The sequence below is a fragment of the Symphodus melops genome, assembly GCF_947650265.1.
Source record: "Symphodus melops genome assembly, chromosome: 5".
Taxonomy (NCBI): Eukaryota; Metazoa; Chordata; class Actinopteri; order Labriformes; family Labridae; genus Symphodus; species Symphodus melops.
The window spans coordinates 1340287-1360446 of record NC_136695.1 but is presented as its reverse complement, the minus strand read 5'-3'; the positions used below and the strand labels follow the sequence as shown (position 1 = coordinate 1360446).

General features: G+C 42.4%; 2 protein-coding genes and 2 long non-coding RNA genes across 5 annotated transcripts in view; 2 read left to right on the top strand and 2 right to left on the bottom strand.

The window, feature by feature from the left end:
• The first annotated feature begins 1421 nt into the window (after positions 1 to 1421).
• Positions 1422 to 19561, top strand: LOC306823884. 2 transcript variants are annotated; one of them, XR_013779066.1, is made up of 3 exons: positions 1422 to 1632; positions 2407 to 2475; positions 19280 to 19561. It is a non-coding gene; the product is annotated as an uncharacterized lncRNA (long non-coding RNA). The 2 variants fall into 2 exon arrangements; XR_013779067.1 differs by lacking the exon at positions 19280 to 19561 and adding an exon at positions 2679 to 2743.
• LOC306823874 (NACHT, LRR and PYD domains-containing protein 14-like) overlaps positions 2779 to 20160 on the bottom strand; it is a 106259-nt gene continuing 88877 nt past the window's right edge. Inside the window, exons 15-16 of the mRNA XM_079343764.1 lie at positions 4781 to 4954; positions 2779 to 2856 (exon numbers count right to left, since the gene is read on the bottom strand). Of these exons, the coding sequence (XP_079199890.1) occupies positions 2838 to 2856; positions 4781 to 4954 (193 nt within the window). The 3' untranslated portion in view covers positions 2779 to 2837. The remainder of the gene's footprint in view (positions 2857 to 4780; positions 4955 to 20160) is intronic.
• LOC306823256 (uncharacterized protein) lies at positions 9763 to 14822 on the bottom strand (the record flags this gene model as incomplete). Its single annotated transcript, XM_079342712.1, has 5 exons — positions 14646 to 14822; positions 13611 to 13730; positions 12958 to 13052; positions 12643 to 12815; positions 9763 to 9867 (listed from the first exon to the last, which is right to left on the bottom strand). The coding sequence occupies exons 1-5, from the start codon at positions 14765 to 14767 to the stop codon at positions 9763 to 9765; spliced, it is 615 nt and encodes a 204-aa protein (XP_079198838.1). The 5' UTR covers positions 14768 to 14822.
• On the top strand, positions 16287 to 17088 carry LOC306823883. The gene is made up of 2 exons (XR_013779065.1): positions 16287 to 16344; positions 16424 to 17088. It is a non-coding gene; the product is annotated as an uncharacterized lncRNA (long non-coding RNA).

Here is a 20160-nt window from a genome sequence, read left to right as displayed (position 1 = left end):
TTGTTTCCTTTCTCCAAAACCTAAATCTGTGTTTTCATTGAAACACGGTGCACTCAATCATAACATCTTTATTTTCCGGCCGTGTGGTGAACATTTTTCTGTCAGTGCTTCATCAGGATCCTGATCAGGACAGAATCTGGATTTGGAGATCCGGAGTAAAACAAACAAACAGTGAATGGGTCGTCCTTTGTTGTGACTGAGCCCGTTGACTTTACAGCGAGACGTGTTGATAAAAGAGGGGCCCCTCTGACCTCGTGGGTGGGGGGCCCCGTGGTCTGAGCCTGTGGTCGATCCGTACTGTGATTGTTTCCTGGAGCGTCACAAAGACAAAGACATATTTTTGGAAACCTCGTGAAAAAGAAATCACCTTTTGACTTCATCCAGTTTATTTTGTTTTTACAATGAAGAATGAACGAGTCCTTCGATTGGTGGAAACAATAGAAACAAACTGACCCTCTGGCTCCCCCTGCTGGACAGAACAGAGAGCTGCTGTGTGTCTGATGTGGAAACAGTGTGAGCACAGATTAAACTGTTTGGATTTGATTCAGCAGAAGAATCAGAGGTTTTGTTTTTACAGTTTAAAGAAAAGTTTCAACAAACGTGTTTTATTGTGAAAAACCGAATCATGTCCTGTTTCCAAACTGTTTATACTCTATTTTGGCGGGATCAAACACAGAAGGTGTCCGTCTTTCCATCCAGCTTCAGGTAAGTCAAACACCTCTGATCTCGTTCTGACTGAATTCATTGAAATGACTCGAACGTGAAACTACACTTGTGTTACAGGATCCAGATAAATGTCTGACATTAAAAACAGCAGTTTGCATGTGAAGGTTGTTAAATATTATTAGTATGCTGACATATACAAGTCTGGCCTAAGTCTTCGGTTAGAAAGACTGCAGCCATTATTATTATTATTATTATTATTATTATTATTATTGTTATTTAGGGGTGGGACTTGATTAAAATGTTTAACTAATTAGCTCAGGGCTTTCTCATTAATTAATCGGAATTATTGCATATTAAATGCATCACAATATTAGCCCTAAAAAGCATCACTTCCTAATCTTAGTGGATGTTGGTGGATGAATTAATGCAATGCATCCAATGTTACTTGCTTCTCAGTTTTATAAAGCTGTTGTTTGAAATATTTTTTCTGCACAGCAGCTGGAAAGTTGGATCACACGTTGCTATCTGTAGCACATTTTCTAACCCCTTATTTTCCTGAAGACAGTCATTAGGTCGAGTTTTGGCTGCAAACGCTTCTTGTTTGTACTTGTGGCAAAGCTAGCGAAAAGCTAGCAAGAAGCTAGCGATAAGCTAACAGTGATTAAATGTGTTATAAAAGTTTAACGCAATATTTTTTGTAATTAATTAATCGTAATGAACGTGTTAAAGTCACACACCTATTCTTAATTTTTAAATCATTATTTTTGCATTTATTTTTCTCTGTATAATGGTTTTAAATAATCATTGGTATTGTTATACCGTTTGATCGTTATGAAAATGGTTATAATTTTGTTTATTATTTTACAGTGTGAACGGTGAACGGGTCCTCAGGAAGTGACCCAGTGATCGCTGATCTGGATCGTCTGCTGATCCTGAGCCAGTGCAGGGTGGATGGACAATATCCGGGTACTTTGTCCAATAATGTCTGTACTACTGTGAACCTTGAGTTGTGTCTTCTCAAGTGTGCATATGTGACTGGTTGAATAGATGTATTCGGGTGTGAATGCAGCAAGGGCGTGTGTGACCAATGTGATTTTAACTGTAAAATTCAATGAAATATATTTGAAAAGAGAAACTGCAGCAATCCAGTAGTTTCTTCTACAATGTTTAATGAAGTCCAAAAATGATGCATTGATGTCTTTTACATGTTACTGGTTTTATGTGGTTTACTAAAAAGGAACAAATAAAACAAAATGCACTATCAATGACATGCTCCCCATAATCAAAGATTAATAGATCACCTAAAACACAACTGAAAATCATAGACATCCATGTACGACTAAAACCCTACAGCTAACTGTCCAGCAGAGGTCTCCCTACTACATGGACTACAGCACGTGCTATCAAAGATGGTGCCTGATTGACACAATCAGCGACTTTCCAAGTTAAATACAAAAATGTGGAAAACGGCAACAACCTAAAGGTCACACCCTATACAACTGAAGATCAAATAACTCACAGTTTTATATACGCACGACTCCTGGAAAGTCTGACTGATATTCAGTGATCAGCACAACTCTGAACGGAGCTGGTCGAGGGCGCATGTCCTGTGACGTCACAGTCCTCAGGGAGCGTTTGATTACAATAACCCGACAACCAGTTTTTTAGAGCAGGGAATTTGCACAAAAGTCACTAAGCCCTGTTCTGCTCCACTTTTTTGTCTGTTATTGAATCTGACAGACAATCTGAAATTGACAGAACTCCATCATGGACAAGAATCCAGCAGCACATGTAGCTCAGCCTGATGAGGTGAGGACATGTTAGGAGGGCAGGGCATGTTTTAAAGAGGCTCTAAAGAGAAGATGATTGTATTACATGTTACAGATGATCAAGTTCTGCTTTGGACTTTTAGTGAGAAATACAACCAAAATAATCACGAGAAGAATAACTGCAATATTTCTACCTGCTGTTTCCTGTTTGACCTTCCTCTCCTGTAATGTGTTTTAGAACAGATTCATTAGAAATGAGCTCTGAGCTGATTCCTCTGTCAGTCCCTGATGGATGAAGATCTTCTCAGCTTGCAGAGCTTCTCCAAACAAGATGGTGGAGGTTCCTCCTCTGTGGATCATCAGCTGCTCCTCTCTGCTCCACCAGAGTCCTGATCACTCACATTATGACAGAGATCGCCATCTCCATCTAATGAGAGAAGAGAAGAGAGAAATCATGACTCATGTTCTACACTGACTCCCTTCATCAGCTGGAAGTCTGAAAAGTTTGTCTTGGTTTTGGATTTTAGATTATTCCTGACTCTGTTTGGAGTCCTGTTTTTAAAATGAACATCGTCTTCTTCACCGTTTGTTCAATGTTTGAACTTCTCTGTGTGAGCTACAGGATACTCCTGAATTTAATCCAGGGGAGGACTCAGGTATCTGCTCCGGAGAAGATTATGTTCCAGGTAAAAGATCAAGCTGTGGAAATCTCCTCCCACTGACCAATCAGACCAGTCGCTCTGTTTGTGATGGTCAGAGCTGCAGCTGAATCAGAACTTCTCAAACTGTTCTCGTCTCCACATGAAAGAGTCAGAGCGACACATTAAGTTCAGAGAAGAAACATGACTCACTCTGCTCAGTTTGAAGGTGAACTAACAATTATAAGAAAATATAACAAACTGTAGTTTGGACATGAATCCTCTCTGATCTTTCTTTGTTTCTGTCAGTTGTCCTTCCTGCATTTGTTCCTGCAGCTGTGTAACTTTAGTCTTTGAGCCTGTTTGTCTTCAACTTCTTCATATTATTCATATAGTTTGTTCACAGTTTGTTAGATATGATGATCTGCTGACTGCAGACTCTGTGATGATTGTGATAGGTTAAATGAAGATAGCTCCGCCCCTTTTATGTGAGCGTGCTCTCTGAAACTCTGGGTTTACTTCTCAGGTTGATAAGCAGCTTCATGTGACTGTTCAGCACCATCTCTTCTGTCAGGGTTAGTGAAGCCAGATCACAGAAAACAAACCCTGAGTATGTTGAACTCTCTTCATAGTGTCCACCCAGAAAAGGATTTCTCCAACAACAAACAAGAATCTGAATATATGAGCTGATGTGTATCAACAATCTGTCCCCTGAACCTCTCTCCAGATGTGTTCAAGGACAGGACGGAAACAGGGAAACAAGAAGCTCAGTGAATAGAAACTGTAACATTCACCAACGTAGATCTACATTTAAACATTCAGCTTTCTCCATCAAAGGCTGTAAACACCTGAAATCACATTAAACACCTGAAATCACATTAAACACCTGAAATCACATTAAACACCTGAAATCACATTAAACACCTGAAATCACATTAAACATTAAACACCTGAAATCACATTAAACACCTGAAATCACATTAAACACCTGAAATCACATTAAACACATGAAATCACATTATACACCTGAAATCACATTATACACCTGAAATCACATTATACACCTGAAATCACATTAAACACCTGAAATCACAATAAACACCTGAAATCACATTATACACCTGAAATCACAACAAACACCTGAAATCACATTAAACACCTGAAATCACATTAAACACCTGAAATCACATTAAACACCTGAAATCACATTAAACACCTGAAATCACATTATACACCTGAAATCACATTAAACACCTGAAATCACAACAAACACCTGAAATCACATTAAACACCTGAAATCACATTAAACACCTGAAATCACATTAAACACCTGAAATCACATTAAACACCTGAAATCACATTAAACACCTGAAATCACATTAAACACCTGAAATCACATTAAACAGCTGAAATCACATTAAACACCTGAAATCACATTAAACAGCTGAAATCACATTAAACAATAAACACCTGAAATCACATTCATCTCACACTTCAAATCTTTTACAGAAACAATGAAATGAGAGAAATCTTTAATTTAAACTAGGTAATTGTATTTGTATTACCATATTGTGGACTGGTATGTACTTTAATGGATCCTCATGAAGTGCCTTGGGCCGTAATATGTTTATAATAATAATGATAATTTATACTTTATTAATCCCACGAGGGGAAATTCGGGTTACTAACGAACACTGAGAGACTGACCTCAGAGTCTCCAGTCGATAGTTTGGATTCTTCTGAAAATCAATCAGCAGCTCCATATCTGAATCCTGCAGGTTGTTCAGACTCAGGTCCAGCTCTCTGAGATGGGAGGGGTTGGACTTCAGAGCTGAGGCCAGAGAAGAACAGCTGATCTCTGACAACCTGCAGCGCCACAATCTGAATAAAGAATAATAGAAGAATAAAAATAATGTGTAATCCAGTCACATGTGTTCAGGTTGTGATGAGTATCTCAACATCACTTTGTCCTGATGAATCAAGTTTTCTCTAAATGATTAGAGGATCATTTCTGATTGTGTATTCACTAAATCTAAATCCTCCAAATGTCAGCTCAACATTCATCCAGCTGTTCATGTGCACAGATGAAGAACAGGCTGCTGATCTCAGTCAGCTCTGTGATCTTACTACATTTATCAAATCAGACATTATTCAATCACAAGTCTTCATGATTTCACTTCTTAACAGAACCAGAGGAAACCAGAGGCTTCATGTTGTTTTTAATCTTCATGAAGAGTTTGAAACTTTTCTCCACATTGTCAGAAATCTCTGCATGACGACGATTCTTAAATCTGAATACTTTGACAGGATATAGAAACGTTTTCAAAACTCAATCTGAACTTGTTCTAAATCAGTGATTCTCAACCTGTGGCTCTCGGGCCTCATGTGGCTCCTTTAAGACCTAATGGCAGAAATAACACTCACCTCCATTTTAACTTTAAACAACTGGGTGCTGAATCCTGAAAATGTTCAAACATGATTATAAAACCATTTTGGAACGCTGTCCTTTGAGTTTGTCTCTTTGAAGACCGAAAATATTCCCTTAAATTAACTGAAAGAGAGAGAGAGAAGTCTGTGGGTATTTCCCTCCTCTGGTTCAGATGTGATGTCTCGTGTTAAACCTGAAGCGTCGTGTCTTTGTTTCTATGTTTCTCAGCAGCTGATGTGTCCATGCTGTCCTGGACTCATGAGAGAGAATTTGACTGGAAAATAAACTTGAGGGTTTTCATAAGAGCAAAAATCTCCTCAAAAGACATTTGATCAGGAAGTAGAGCCTGCTGGAGGAAGTGTGGAGATCGGGAAGACAATCATCAGGATATCTTTGACTCTTGTCCCATGTTGGGAAGGTTTTGGGGATTTGTTCAGGAGAAGATAACAAATATTAATATTTACAGAAACGGCTTCATCCACTTCATATTCTGCATGTCCTCTCGGGTTGGATGGCGTGCTCTGGTGACCCGTAGGCTCTTACACTGGTACACCTTTATATACAGTAGAAGGTCATTCTTGGTCTCTGTGTTTTTATCACACTGAAAAGTACTGGACAGTATTCTTTGTGTTCTCAGGACCTTTTCATGCTCTCTGTTCCAAACGCTCAAACAGAAACTGGTAAAAGTGCTTTTGTGTTTTCTGCACCCTCAGCCTGGAATCTGTTGAGTCCTTGAAGGTTTTTAAATCTAAAATGAAAGACCTGGAAGCAGATTCTACAGGATGCACATGGTTTTAGTTTGACTGCTTGAGCTACTGACTCCCAGATTTGACTCATAGATGGTTCTATTAGAATGATAAATATTGTGTTTTGTAAATTGTCCTTTGTCTCCCTTTGTGTCTGTAACTTTGTGTTTTTGCTGCTGCCTGTCTCGACCAGGTCTCCTGTGAAAAAAGAGGTTCTTCATCTCAATGGGACCAACCTGCTTAAATAAAAGCTTCAATAGAAATAAAATGAATAGTTGGTGTCGCTCCAGCAGTTGTTTTTCATGGGTAGAGAGCGTTCACAGCAGAAAGAGGCCGTCAGCTCCCAGAGTCTTTTTTTCAAATGATCACCGTTTTTGGGTGTCTGCTCTGAGCTCATCTTTTCAGAAAAAGACTTCACGGTTGCTCTTTTCAAAATGTATGATATTCCCCGTATTTTAGCTGGGCATGGTGCTCTGGGAGGAGGCCTTGGGGTAGACCCAGGACTCTATTTTGATTGTTCAAATTTGCAGAAATGTTGCTGTGATTGGAAAAAAATTGCAAGGTCGCCCAGAATTTATGGGGATTGGTTGAATTTGCTTGTGGGAATGTCATATAGGCAAAGGAACAGAGAAGATTGTCATGAGTTGTTCAGTTAGTACCCTCCCATTACTATGTGTTGTCTGTTTTCCCCTGTCTGTGTCTCCTTCCCAGGTCTTGATTCACAGCAGGTGGGGTCTCCAGGTGCAGCTCATCATCAATCAGCGTCCGCATATAAGCCGACTGTGATTGTGTGATTGTCAATATGTCAGTGAAGCTGTTTTGGATGTTTGTGTATTTGTTTGTATGTGTGTTAGGACCCCCTTAACGATGAGACCGTGCATCTCAAGCTGCTAACCTTTAATTCATATAAACTCAGTTTCTATTATATTCATATCTATATTACAGTCAGTGATCTGACCTCAGAGTCTCCAGTCTGCAGTTTGGACTCTGCAGTCCCTCACACAGCAGCTTCACTCCTGAATCCTGCAGCTTGTTGTAGCTCAGGTCCAGCTCTCTGAGATGGGAGGGGTTGGACTTCAGAGCTGAGGCCACAACGTCACAGTGAGTCTCTGAGAGTCTACAGTGATAAAGTCTGTTGTAAGAAGAGAAATAGAGTAATATGAGTCATAAAACAAGCGTTTGATATTTACGTCTCACATTTGATGATTAAACAGTTTGTCCTGTTTGGTCTTAACTTTACACTTCAGTGGAATCACTCATCACTGGTTTTCAAACCTGCACATTCTTCATCTGTCAATCATTCACTAAATATTACAGATGAATGTAAACTAATGGAGTTTTATTTAGGAGAACATCATGTCTATGTTGTAAAATCCCCCCTCCTTCTCTCACACTCAATTTCCTGGATGGGCGGAGCTTCAGAGCTTATAAAGGCAGCCAGCTCACCTGATGGGTTGGGGTTAGGGTTAGAGCTGACTGCATGTGAATGCCTCATCAATCCTGACAGTTTGGACTGCTTAAGGCCCTGTTTCCACGGAGACGCTGTGACAGTAAAACGAAACAGTTGAGTATGGGATTGGCCTTTCATTCAAACGGCGTCTGTGTTTCACGAGGGTGAAAGCGCAAGCTTTTGAATTCGACCTCCAGGGTGGAGTGAAACGGGGGGGGGGGCGTATCGCAGCCATGTGAACGAAACGGAGCGAACTCTCTGGCTGCGATGACCTCACCACACCTCCCCCCATACATTTGGACATGCGCAGTAGCTGAGAACAAACTTAAACAACAATGGCGGCAGATTCGCTTTTATGTGCTTCAGCAGCTATTCGTGTTGTATAAACAGAACCTTGATATGAGACATCGTGTATGTCACTACCCAAAGAGCATTGAATACTTGAAGCAAATAGTTCAACCTTTAACCAGGGCGACCATACGCAGCGTTTGGGTAAGACTTGGGAGAACTAGCTGCTAAAGAGGATGTTGTGGAGGAATTGGTTGTACTGGTGAGTGTCGCGTTGTAAAGTTCCACTGCCCACTACTGGCCGGGCCTGAGACCGTGTAGACGGTCTGTACTTCGAATCCGGAGTGGGATCGTTTCGATGTGTTTCTGTCACAGCGTCTCCATGTAAATGGGGCCTAAGGCGAGTCACGGCAGTCATTTTTTTATGCGGAGGTCAATTTTGAGATTTTGGGCCTGTCATGATAACTGATATCTTCACAAATCTTTCTCTCTCCTACACAATCCTATGTAACTGCTGCTTGTTACCTAGCCGGTAGATATAGTGAGATATTGAGAGACATTGAGTCCGAGTGGACCATGTTCTCCACGTTCTCTATTGTTGAAGCGGCTGCTCTGAGCTATGACAGCCTCGAGGAAATTCTGGCAAACCATCCATCGCCTCGGGAGGTGGAGGCAGTGCTTCACCAACACTGTTTGGAGTGGAGGTGGGGAGCTGCTGACCTCAACTGGGGATGTAGTCGGGCGGTGGAAGGAATACTTTGAAATCTCATCAATCCCACCGTCATGTCTTCCATCGTGGAAGCAGAGGCTGAGCTCTCAGAGGTGGACTCGTCCATCACCCGAGCTGAAGTGGTTGGCAAGCTCCTCTGTGGCAAGGCTCCGGGGGTGGATGAGATTCACCCTAAGTATCTTAAGTCTCTGGATGTGCAGGGGCTGTCATTGTTGACACGTCCCTGTAACATCGTGTGGGACACTGCCTCTGGACTGGCAGACCGGGTGGTGGTCCATCTTTTCAAGAAGGGGGATTGGAGGATGTGTTCAAACTATCAGGGAATCACACTTCTCAGCCTCCCTGGGAAAGTCTATTCTATGGGACTGGAGAAGAGGATGCGGCTGTTAGTTGAACCTCAGATTCAAGAGGAACAAAGCGGTTTTCGTCCTGGCCGCGGAACACTGGACCAGCTCTACACTACGCTATCCAGCGAGTGCTCGGGGGTTCATGGGAGTTCGCCCAACCAGTCCACATGTGCTTTGTGGATCTGGAGAAGGTGTTTGACCGTGTCCCCTGTGGCGTTTTGTGGGGATGCTCCGAGAGTATGGGGTCCACGGCCCTTTGCTAAGGGTGGTCCGGTCTCTGTATGAAGTCGGACCTGTTCTCCGGCAGGGCTGCCCTTTGTCACCGGTTTGGTTCGTAACTTTTGTGGACAGAATTTCTAGGCGCAGCCAGGGGCCAGAGAGGGTCTGGTTTGGGGACCACAGGATATCATCTCTGCTCTTTGCAGATGATGTGGTCTTGTCCATCAAACCTGGACCTCCAGTGCGCACTGGGGCGGTTCGCTGCGGAGTATGAAGCGGCTGGCATGAGGATCAGCACCTCTAAATCTGAGGCCATGGTTCTCGACCGCAATAAGGTGGCTTGCCCTCTCTGAGTCGGTGGAGAGTCCTTGCCCCAGGTGGAGGAGTTTAAGTATCTCAGGGTCTTGTTCAGTCGGGGGAGGATGGAGCGTGAGATCGACAGACAGATCGGTGCAGCATCCGCAGTTCTGTGGTCTGTGTATCATTCCGTTGTGGTGAAGAAGGAGCTAAGCTGAAAGGCGAGGCTCCTTACATCCTTAGGATTTACCAGTCGATCTTCATTCATACCCTCACCTATGGTCATGAGCTTTGTGTAATGAGATCACACAAAGCTCATGAGATCCCAGATACAAGCAGCTGAAATGGGCTTCCTCCGTAGGGTGGCTGGGCGCACCCTTAGAGATAGGTAGAGGAGCTTGGCCACCAGGGAGGAGCTCAGATTAGAGCTGCTACTCCTTCACATCGAGAGGAGTCAGCTGAGGTGGTTCGGGCATCTGGTCCGGATATATATATATATATATATATATATATATATATATATATATATATATACATATTTTACCCTATTCACCTATAGTGTCTTAACTTAAGATGGAAGTTTGTTAAAGTCCATCAAGTAGCAGTTAATTAGTACATTTATTTATCTACTGATTTACTTTGGTTGTGGTTACTTCTTTACGTTTTAAAGGTGAACATTAGCCTTTGTTACATCTGATTTGTGACTTGGATTATGATGTGAAGATTGATGACATGTGTTACTCTTTGTCCTCTGACACAAAACCAGTTAAAAACTGGAGCATAATCGATTGGACTGGAAAGATCTGAGCTCTTTGGTCCTGACAGACAAACCACTGAGTTGGACTTATTCCCTGGAACTGGTGGAGCCTCCTTCCTCTCAAACATCCTTCATCTATAGTCTGTGATCTGAAGTGTGATCTATTCACATGACTCTCTTTGGAGTAGAAAACCATTTGAAACTCATTGAACAGTAACTCTGGAGGAGGACCATCTCATTCTCGTCTGACTCACTTCTATAAACATGAAAATACAGAGACTGCTGCAGAATGATCCAGAAATCAAACAAGTCAGCAAAGAATCAAATGTAGTGAGGTGAAGGATCTCCTGTAAGAACAGTTTATCTGTGATCTACCTGCTGAGATGTTGAGATCACGTGAAAAAAACAGTTTTTAGTGAACAGAGAGGATTATGTTTAGTTTATATTAAAATAAGTATACATGACACTGATTTATAATACTCATCACATCTGGACTTACTTTGCCTTCCTGCAGTTCCTCACAGCTGGAATCAGTCTCCATCGTCCCTGCTCTGATGTTTTGTACTTCCTCAGGTCCAACTCATCCAGAACCTCCTCGGACATCTGCAGCATGTAGGCCAGAGCAGAGCACTGGATCTCAGAGAGTTTCTCCTCTGATCTGTTCTCTGACTTCAGGAACTCTTGGATCTCCTGATGGACTGAGAGGTCCTTCATCTCTGTCAGACAGTGGAAGACGTTGATGCTTCTGTCAGGAGAGATAAAAAAACTATACATCTCCTTCAGGTTGTTGACGACTCTCTGGATCACTTCTGGACTGTTGTCTGTCTGACCCAGCAGGCCTCCTAAGAGTCTCTGATTTGACTTCAGAGAAAGACCATGAAGGAACCGAACAAACAGGTCCAGGTGACCGTTCTTATTTTTAAGGGATTTCCACATTGCATCATTTAGGAGAACATCAAGAGTTGAATCTACACGTGTTTGTCCCAGAAAAGTCCTCAGTACTGTTGTGTTCCTGTTGGTGAAACAGTGGAACATGTAGACTGCAGCCAGAAACTCCTGAACGCTCAGATGAACAAAGCAGTAGACTGTTTTCTGGAAGATCACACACTCTGTTTTGAAGATCTCTGTACAAACTCCCGAGTACACCGAGGCCTCTGTGACATCCAGACCACACCGCTCCAGGTCTTCTTGGTAGAACATGATATTTCCGTCCTCCAGATGTTCAAACGCCAGCCTCCCCAGCTTCAGAAGAACTTCCCTGTCTGCCTCCGTCAGGTCATGTGGACTCATCTGATGATACTTGTTCTTCTTCCTCTGTGTCTGAACCAGCAGGAAGTGTGAGTACATGTCAGTCAGGGTCTTGGGCAGCTCTCCTCTCTGCTCTGTGCTCATCATGTGCTCCAGAACTGTGGCAGTGATCCAGCAGAAGACCGGGATCAGACACATGATGTGGAGGCTCCTGGATGTCTGGATGTGTGAGATGATTCTGCTGGACAGATCTTCATCACTGAACCTCCTCCTGAAGTACTCCTCCTTCTGGGTGTCAGTGAAGCCTCGTACTTCTGTTACCCTGTCAACACATGAAGGAGGGATCTGATTGGCTGCTGCAGGTCGAGAAGTGATCCAGATGAGAGCTGAGGGGAGCAGATTCCCCTTGATGAGGTTTGTGAACAGTGTGTTTAACGATGACTTCTGTGTGACATCAGACACAACCTCCCTGTTTGTGAAGTCCAATGACAGTCTGCTTTCATCCAGGCCGTCAAAGATGAACAACAGTTTACAGACAGCGAGCGTCTCTGCTGCCACCTTCTGTAATGTTGGATGGAAAACACGGAGCAGCTCAAGAAGACTGTAACGCTTATCTCTGACCAAGTTCAGCTCTCTGAATGAAAGCAGGATCAGCAGACTGACGTCTTGGTTCTCTGAGCCCTCGGCCCAGTCCAGAGTGAACTTCTGCACCAAGAAGGTTTTTCCAACACCAGCCACGCCGTTTGTCAGAACCACTCTGATGGGTCTCTGTTTGTCGGGTTGAGCTCCTGTCTTTGGTCTCTGTTGGTCGGGTTGAGCTCCTGTCTTTGGTTCCTGTTGGTCGGGTTGAGCTTCCGTCTTTGGTTCCTGTTGGTCGGGTTGAGCTCCAGTCTTTGGTTCCTGTTGTTCGGGTTGAGCTCCTGTCTTTGGTTCCTGTTGGTCGGGTTGAGCTTCTGTCTTTGGTTCCTGTTGGTCGGGTAAGGCTTTAAAGATGTCCTGGCACTTGATTGGAGTTTCATGGAGGATCTTCTTTTTAGAGACTGTCTCCATCTGTCTCACCTCATGTTGGGTGTTCACCTGTTCGCTCTGCCCCTCTGTGATGTGGAGCTCAGTGTAGATCCTTTTGAGGGGGGTTCTACTTCCTGTTTCATCACTTCCTTCAGTCACACGTTCACATCTCGTCCTCAGACTGACCTTATGTTGATCTAAAACCTCCTGCTGACCTCTATCTACTGAAAGAGAGAATGATACAATCTGATTATTGTTTTCAGATGTTTTTGTAAAAGAAGTAAAAAGAGTTTTAATTTCTAGACTTTTGACAAATAAAAGTCGTGTTTTAGGAGATCACAGAAGCACAAAGGTGTACAGTCTTACTTTGTTCAGTGCTGCTCTGACTGACTGTCTGCAGTCCAGATCCTGGTCTGGATCCTCTTATCTGCTCCTCTCTAACATGAGTCCTCTTCGTCCCCCTGTGAAGACATGTCTTTAGAACTAAACTAATGGTTGACTGATAGAAAATATGAAGATTTATCAAACACAATCTAAAGAGTCAGATGATCACAGAGAGCAGGTAACGCCTTCTTTCTTCTGTTTGGATTCATTTGATTCAGTCAGACTGAACACCATGTGCAGCTTCTTCACAGTCAGAGAATCAAAGAGTCTGATCCTGTCATCCACTGTTTCACTTCAGACAGCTGAGCTCGGGTTAGTCCACCTTTGACCTCAGCTTAGACGTGGTGAAACATTGTGAATTACATTGTGCTGGATCAGCAGTATCAGGGTGAACTCACTCTAGGTCCAGTTGACCCAACGACTGACCCCCCTCCTCGTTCCCCCGCTGGCCTGCACTCACACTGCTCCAGGACTAACCTGAGCATGGTTACCTCTTCTTCATAATATCGTAATATTACACATCCACGGCTTTATTTAAAATAATGACGTGCAGTCAAGTCTGAATCCACACGTCGTAGATCAACACAGAGAACATGACAGCTACTTGAAGGACTTGAGTTAGTGAGAAGACTTACTTTGAGTCTGAGGCTCCAGATTCTTTACTGAAGGCTAGAGGATCAGCTTTGGACATGTCACTGTTCAGAGACAGACAGCTGGGTACAGGAGACTCTGCTCTCTGTCTGCTCCTCTGAACTCTGTAAAACAACAAGTTTTATATTTGTATGAATCTTTGATCAACTCTCTGATGACAAATCTGGACTCTAACTGACTGAACACTTTCACTTTCAGTGTCCCGCCTCCTCAGGTGCCCAGATCACGTCGCGCCACTCCCTCCTCTATTTATAGGAAATCTGCTTTGTGTGTGTTTGTGTGTGTTTGTGTGTGTTTGTGTGTGTGGATTGAGGCCAACTGCCTTTAAACTTCATAGAAGAAGAAGATGTCTGATTCCAGCTGTGAGGAACTGCAGGAAGGCAAAGTAAGTCCAGATGTGATGAACATTAAAAATCAGTGTCATATACTAATTTACTTATTTAAATATAGACTAAACATAAGCCTGACTGATCACCAAAAAAGTGTTCCTCTGTTAAAGTTCAAGAGATTCATACGTGATACGAGAATTCCCAAAGAAGTGACAGGGTATGATGTCTCCGCAGCCGGGGCCCCACTCTGTAGCCAGACCCAGGCTTGGGGCTTGTAGGAGAGTGCCTGGTGTCTTGGCCTTCGCTTGTGGGGCTCGGCCAGGTTCAGCCCAAACAGACAACACAGGCCCGTCCTCTTGTGGACAAGTCTGAATCCACACGTCGTAGATCAACACAGAGAACATTACAGCTACTTGAAGGACTTGAGTTAGTAAGAAGACTTACTTTGAGTCTGAGGCTCCAGATTCTTTACTGAAGTTCATAGGTTCGTCTTTGGACATGTCACTCTTCAGAGACAGACAGCTGGGTCCAGGAGACTCTGCTCTCGGTCTGCTCCTCTGAACTCTGTTAAAAAACAAGTTTTATATTTGTATGAATCTTTGATCAACTCTCTGATGACAAATCTGTAAAAGAAGCTGTAAATACAAAAAGATCTCCAGCTGTGGATGATGAGAAGGTTTCCAGGTTTACTTTGAGTCTGAAGGTAAAGGGTCATTACTGAAGTTCATAGGAGGATCGATGGACTTCAGAGACAGACAGCTGGGTCCAGGAGACTCTGCTCCGTCCTCCTCGTCCTCTAAACACACATCCATGATCTGATCTGAAGTCAGTCTGAGAGGAAACACAGAAACACTCACTGAGAGATCAACACACTGGAAACCAGAGAAACCAGTTTCATCTGACGACACACACACACACACACACACACACACACACACACACACGTACACACGGTCACATGGTCTTCCTCCTCCCTCCACCTCTCTATGCCATCCGTCCGCCTCAGCACCATGCAGGGAGCAGAGCGGCTGAAAGCTCTGCTCCCCAACTCTGGAATTCTCTCCCATCAGACATGTGTAACATCGATTCTCTACCACAGTTCAAATCAAGACTCAAAACTCAAAACTCATCTGTTCCAATCTGCTGACTCACTGTAACTTCACTTCCTTTTTGCTTTCCCACTTGTCTGTTGTTTTTATTATTTGTTTTTAATCCATTGTAAAGCGTCCTTGAGTGTTTGGAAAGGCGCTGTGAAATAAAATGTATTATTATTATTACACGCACACACACACACACACACACACACACACACACACACACAGGAGAAAACTCGGACTACAGAAGTGAAGATATAAACACTCACCCTGCTTCACTCTTTACTCCTCTCTTCACTTCTGTCCTCTTCAAATTTCTGAAGTCTGACTCTGAACTGACTGAACACTTTCACTTTCAGTGTCCCGCCTCCTCAGGTGCCCAGATCACGTCTCGCCACTCCCTCCTCTATTTATAGGAAATCTTTGTGTGTGTTTGTGTGTTTGTGTGTGTTTGTGTGTTTGTGTGTGTGGATTGAGGCCAACTGCCTTTAAACTTCATAGAAGAAGAAGATGTCTCCATGGAAACAGAAAACAAACACAGAAGTTGTCTGTCCTTCCCTCCAGCTTCAGGTAAACCACACACCTCTGATCTCTCGTGTTTATTTCATCTCAACATGTTTTTGTATTAAATCTGTGTTATCATGAGAAGATGCAGGTCCTCCTCCCTGTTTCCTACCCGGAACGTGACACAATCTGATGAAACGTGTCTTTACATTTAGCTGAAGGTCCACATAAGGTTCCCAACTGATGAACCCAGTCAAGTGCATCTTTCACCAGTTTTGAAGCTGTGCACGCTTCTAGTGTGACAAAGGTTGTACAAATTGCTTTAAGAAAATTCAGTTTAAATGTAATTGTTTTTTTTTTTTTTAATTCAGAGCAGAACTTTGTCAAAGCAGGATCTTTATGCTCATCTGAAACCTCTCCACAGACTGGACTGCTGCTCTCAGCCTGTCTCTCTCTCTGTGAGAGACCATCACACCATCACACCTTTGGAGAACTAAAACTTCATGATTGTAGCCTGCTTAACAACATTTGAACTCTTTGACCTCATGACCTGCTCATCTGTGCCTCATGCCTCAAATCACTCATTGTCATTTCAAATATAACAGGTGTAACCCAGATAAAATATGAAGCCATATTATGTAGATACAGATGCAGTTCCCTATTTTCCCCAGTCGTGAGCGCTTGCTGCTGAGCAGCAGCAGTAGAAAAAGTCGTGAAGTCCGCAGCGTCGTGACCTGTCAATCACCCTGCAGACGCGACGTCACAGCCATGAACAGACGCAACTTTTCCCGGTATAAATGACCATAAAATAGTTGTAAAATCTTGATTAATTAAAACAATGTGTTGATGTTAATAAGTTCACTCTTTTAGCAGGAACAAGTCGTGAGTCTGAGGAAGATAACTTTCATCGAGTTATTATTGTCTTCATGAGCCTCCGGTGAGTTTGAGCCTGTGCTACATGTTAGCCTAATGTTTAGCTAGCCTCTCTGGTGAGAGAACAGACCATATAAGCTGTTAAAGTTCAGATAATTTTACCACAGAATTCATACGGATTTACTACGTGGTTTTCTTGTGTTACCACTGTATTTTGGTGCATTTTATGTCGTTGTTTATATGTTTAAAAAAAGATCGCTAATGCTAGCGCGGGATGCTAGCGCGAGATGCTAATGGTTAATCTACTGTATTAGTCTGTTTAGTAATATGATGAGTCACTGTATGCTAGAAGCTAGCGAATGCTAATCGCTAAGCTAATGTATCATTAAGAGCAGCATAGTAGCTCAGACAGTGTGGTGAATCCATAAAGGAGCGCTTCAACTATTCTGTTGATATTAAAGCATTTTGTATAATTGTAATTAGCCACTTTTAAGCTTTTAAAGTACAATTAAAATGTAGTTTAACGGATTCATTTGGTTAAAAATGCATTCGTCAAATGTGCTTTGTAATTTAACTCATGTTCATGTTTTAAAACACATTCTCATATTAAATACATACACTCATTAAAATATTTATGTGTAAGAGCTTAAAGAAGTGAAATATGAGTAAAAAGGTTGAAAGAGATAAATTATTTATTTATTTGCTAAAATACCATGACATTAAATGTATTTAGAGGTATTTCCATACAGCCCATTCATGCATACTTTGTGTGCCGCGGTTTTGTTCCGTCGGACGGCGTGCGCCTATTCACACTGGAGCCGAGCGCTGCACAGCGTAGTCCATAGGAGCTGGATTTGCAAGATCCCAGGAGATTCAGATGTTGACGCGGGAATTTTGAGATCTGGCGAGAACAACCATGTATAAAGACAAAACAACGTGTAAACAGCAGGTCACTTTGCCTTTCAGAGGTTGATTTGCTTCAACCATGGGTAAGTACGATTTAGGTTATTCTATTAGTATATAAGATAGTTGCCACATGGGAGGAAACGGGGCATCACAAGGGGCCTGTAATTTGAGGGAAATAGGAGAGGATGTTGTGATGACTAAAAGCGTAATATTGGACTCTAAAGACAAGTAAATAAAAGTCTGTAGCTCTGTTTTGTTTAAGTTCTTGTTTGGTGTGTTGTTTTGCTTTAAAAATAGAATGTTTAAAACAAATTTTAGTTTGATACCTTTTTGAACAATTAAAGACATTTTTAAATAATAAATGAATATAGATAGATAGATAGATAGATAGATACTTTATTGATCCCGAGGGAAATTCAAGGCATCCAGTAGCAGTATACAGACAGGCAGGACACAAGACATTAGTTACAATACACACCCGCTGTTCCCCCCCCCCCTCTCTATACAATAATCCCCCAAACAAGATTTAGCAGCCTCTATGTGACTAAGAGTAAACATAATTACAGGTTAAACCTAAATATGATAAGTGTGATGTTTATTAAATATAATAAACATCACACATAGATTAGATAAAGCTAAGCTTTTAATAGTTTTATTTTCTTCAAACTCCTTCTGACATTTCAGTGTGGTTTTAAACTACATGAAGAGAGGACATTTAACTCTGGAACATTCAGCAATTACATGAACATAAGAAAAACAATAGGCCTCAAGGTGTAGCACTTCCCCCACAGTAAACTGTGTGAGTAGCATACAGGTACAAGTTATAACAAATGGCAAATTCTACCGTTTGATTTAAGTGTTATACTTCTTTACATTTCTGAAGCTTTAAAACATGTTTGTTTTCATGTTTTCATCCAGCCTGTGAGTGAGGTCGATTTACGCAGTGCGGCCAGCTGCAGGACCTGCTCAAAAGACGTCGGATTGCTTCATTCATCCGTTCATTTGTTTCCAGATAAGACACATACACTCTTATTAATCTGCCCGGGTGGTAATAGTAGTCATTGAACACATACACATCTGGATTTTTCACTGAAGCTGAACTCTTTTCTAACGTTGAACTTTTCTCACAATTCCTCTTCATGGAGAAGTCTTTTCCTCAAGCTTTGTCAGGATTTCTAAACTCGTGGTCATTAACATCTCCTGCTGTGGTCGATGTCACGGTAAACTGCTCAGGTAAATGTCTGCAGATCTGAACTTTCCATCCAGGTGACCAAGAGCAGCTGACACCATGTTTGTGTTTCTGTTGCACTTCAGTGGTTTCAAACTCTGACGCTGGCTCATAAAACTCAATCAGAACCAGGACTAAAGAGGGCCGGTGTTCCTTTTGTGTCATGAATGCAAACCTGCTTTCATTCTCTAACAGCCACTTAAACCACCTTTTGACTTCATCCAGTTTATTTTGGTTTTACAATGAAGAATGAATGAGTACTTCGATTGGTGGAAACAATAGAAACAAACTGAACCTCTGGCTCCCCCTGCTGGACAGAACAGAGAGCTGCTGTGTGTCTGATGTGGAAACAGTGTGAGCACAGATTAAACTGTTTGCTAACAGTGATTAAATGTGTTAAAAAAATGTAACCATTTTTAATGATCAGAGTCAAACACAAATCCTGGAGCCAACGTGCAGTGTGTTAATCATTAGGGTGAAAGGACACTTCCTGTTTACACAGCTCAGCTTGATGAGGTGAGGACATGTTAGGAGAGCAGGGCATGTTTTAAAGAGGCTCTAAAGAGAAGATGATTGTATTACATGTTACAGATGATCAAGTTCTGCTTTGGACTTTTAGTGAGAAATACAACCAAAATAATCACGAGAAGAATAACAGCAACATTTCTACCTGCTGTTTCCTGTTTGACCTTCCTCTCCTGTATTGTGTTTTAGAACAGATTCATTATAAATGAACTTTGAGCTGATTCCTCTGTCAGTCCCTGATGGACGAAGATCTTCTCAGCTTGCAGAGCTTCTCCACACACAAGATGGTGGAGGTTCCTCCTCTGTGGATCATCAGCTGCTCCTCTCTGCACCACCAGAGTCCTGATCACTCACATTATGACGGAGATCATCTCCATCTAATGAGAGAAGAGAGATGAGAGAAATCATGACTCATGTTCTACACTGACTCCCTTCATCAGCTGGAAGTCATCAGATTTCCCCCACAGCACTGTAACTAAGCTCCTCCCCCAAACTTTGTTTGGCTGACGCTGAAGCTTCTTTTTTTTTTTAACAGATTAAGAAAAATTCCCACCTTTCCCTGCCACGGTCCGTGCACGCTCCTGCATAAGGCCGTGCAGTCGCTGAGATCCCCTTACTGTGACGTATTTTCCATGACATAGGCGGACTTGTGACGCCCCTACACATCACTTGTGAAAACACGTTGCAATCATTGATTACAAGCTTGTGTCATTGATACCACCAGGAGAAGCAGTGATTATCGAAGCTAAAGTAATTACTGCGTCTGAAAACTAGTATTTCATTGTTTTTTCCAGAAATAAAATCTACTTTGTTTGGCAACAAAGTCTCGGGTCCCTGTGTTCCATGACACAACGTAGAGAAGTCGGAGCAGCGAAGGCCAGACCGGCTACATACCAACATTAGCCTACTTATCCATATACTTCTCCTCCCCCTAGCTTGTGAAAGGAGCATGAATTTAGGCCCCGTTTACACAGAGACACTGTGACAATAAAATGAAACGGTTGAGTATCAGATTGGCCTTTCGTTCACACGGCGTTGGTGTTTCACCGGGGTGAAAACGCAAGTTTTTGAATTT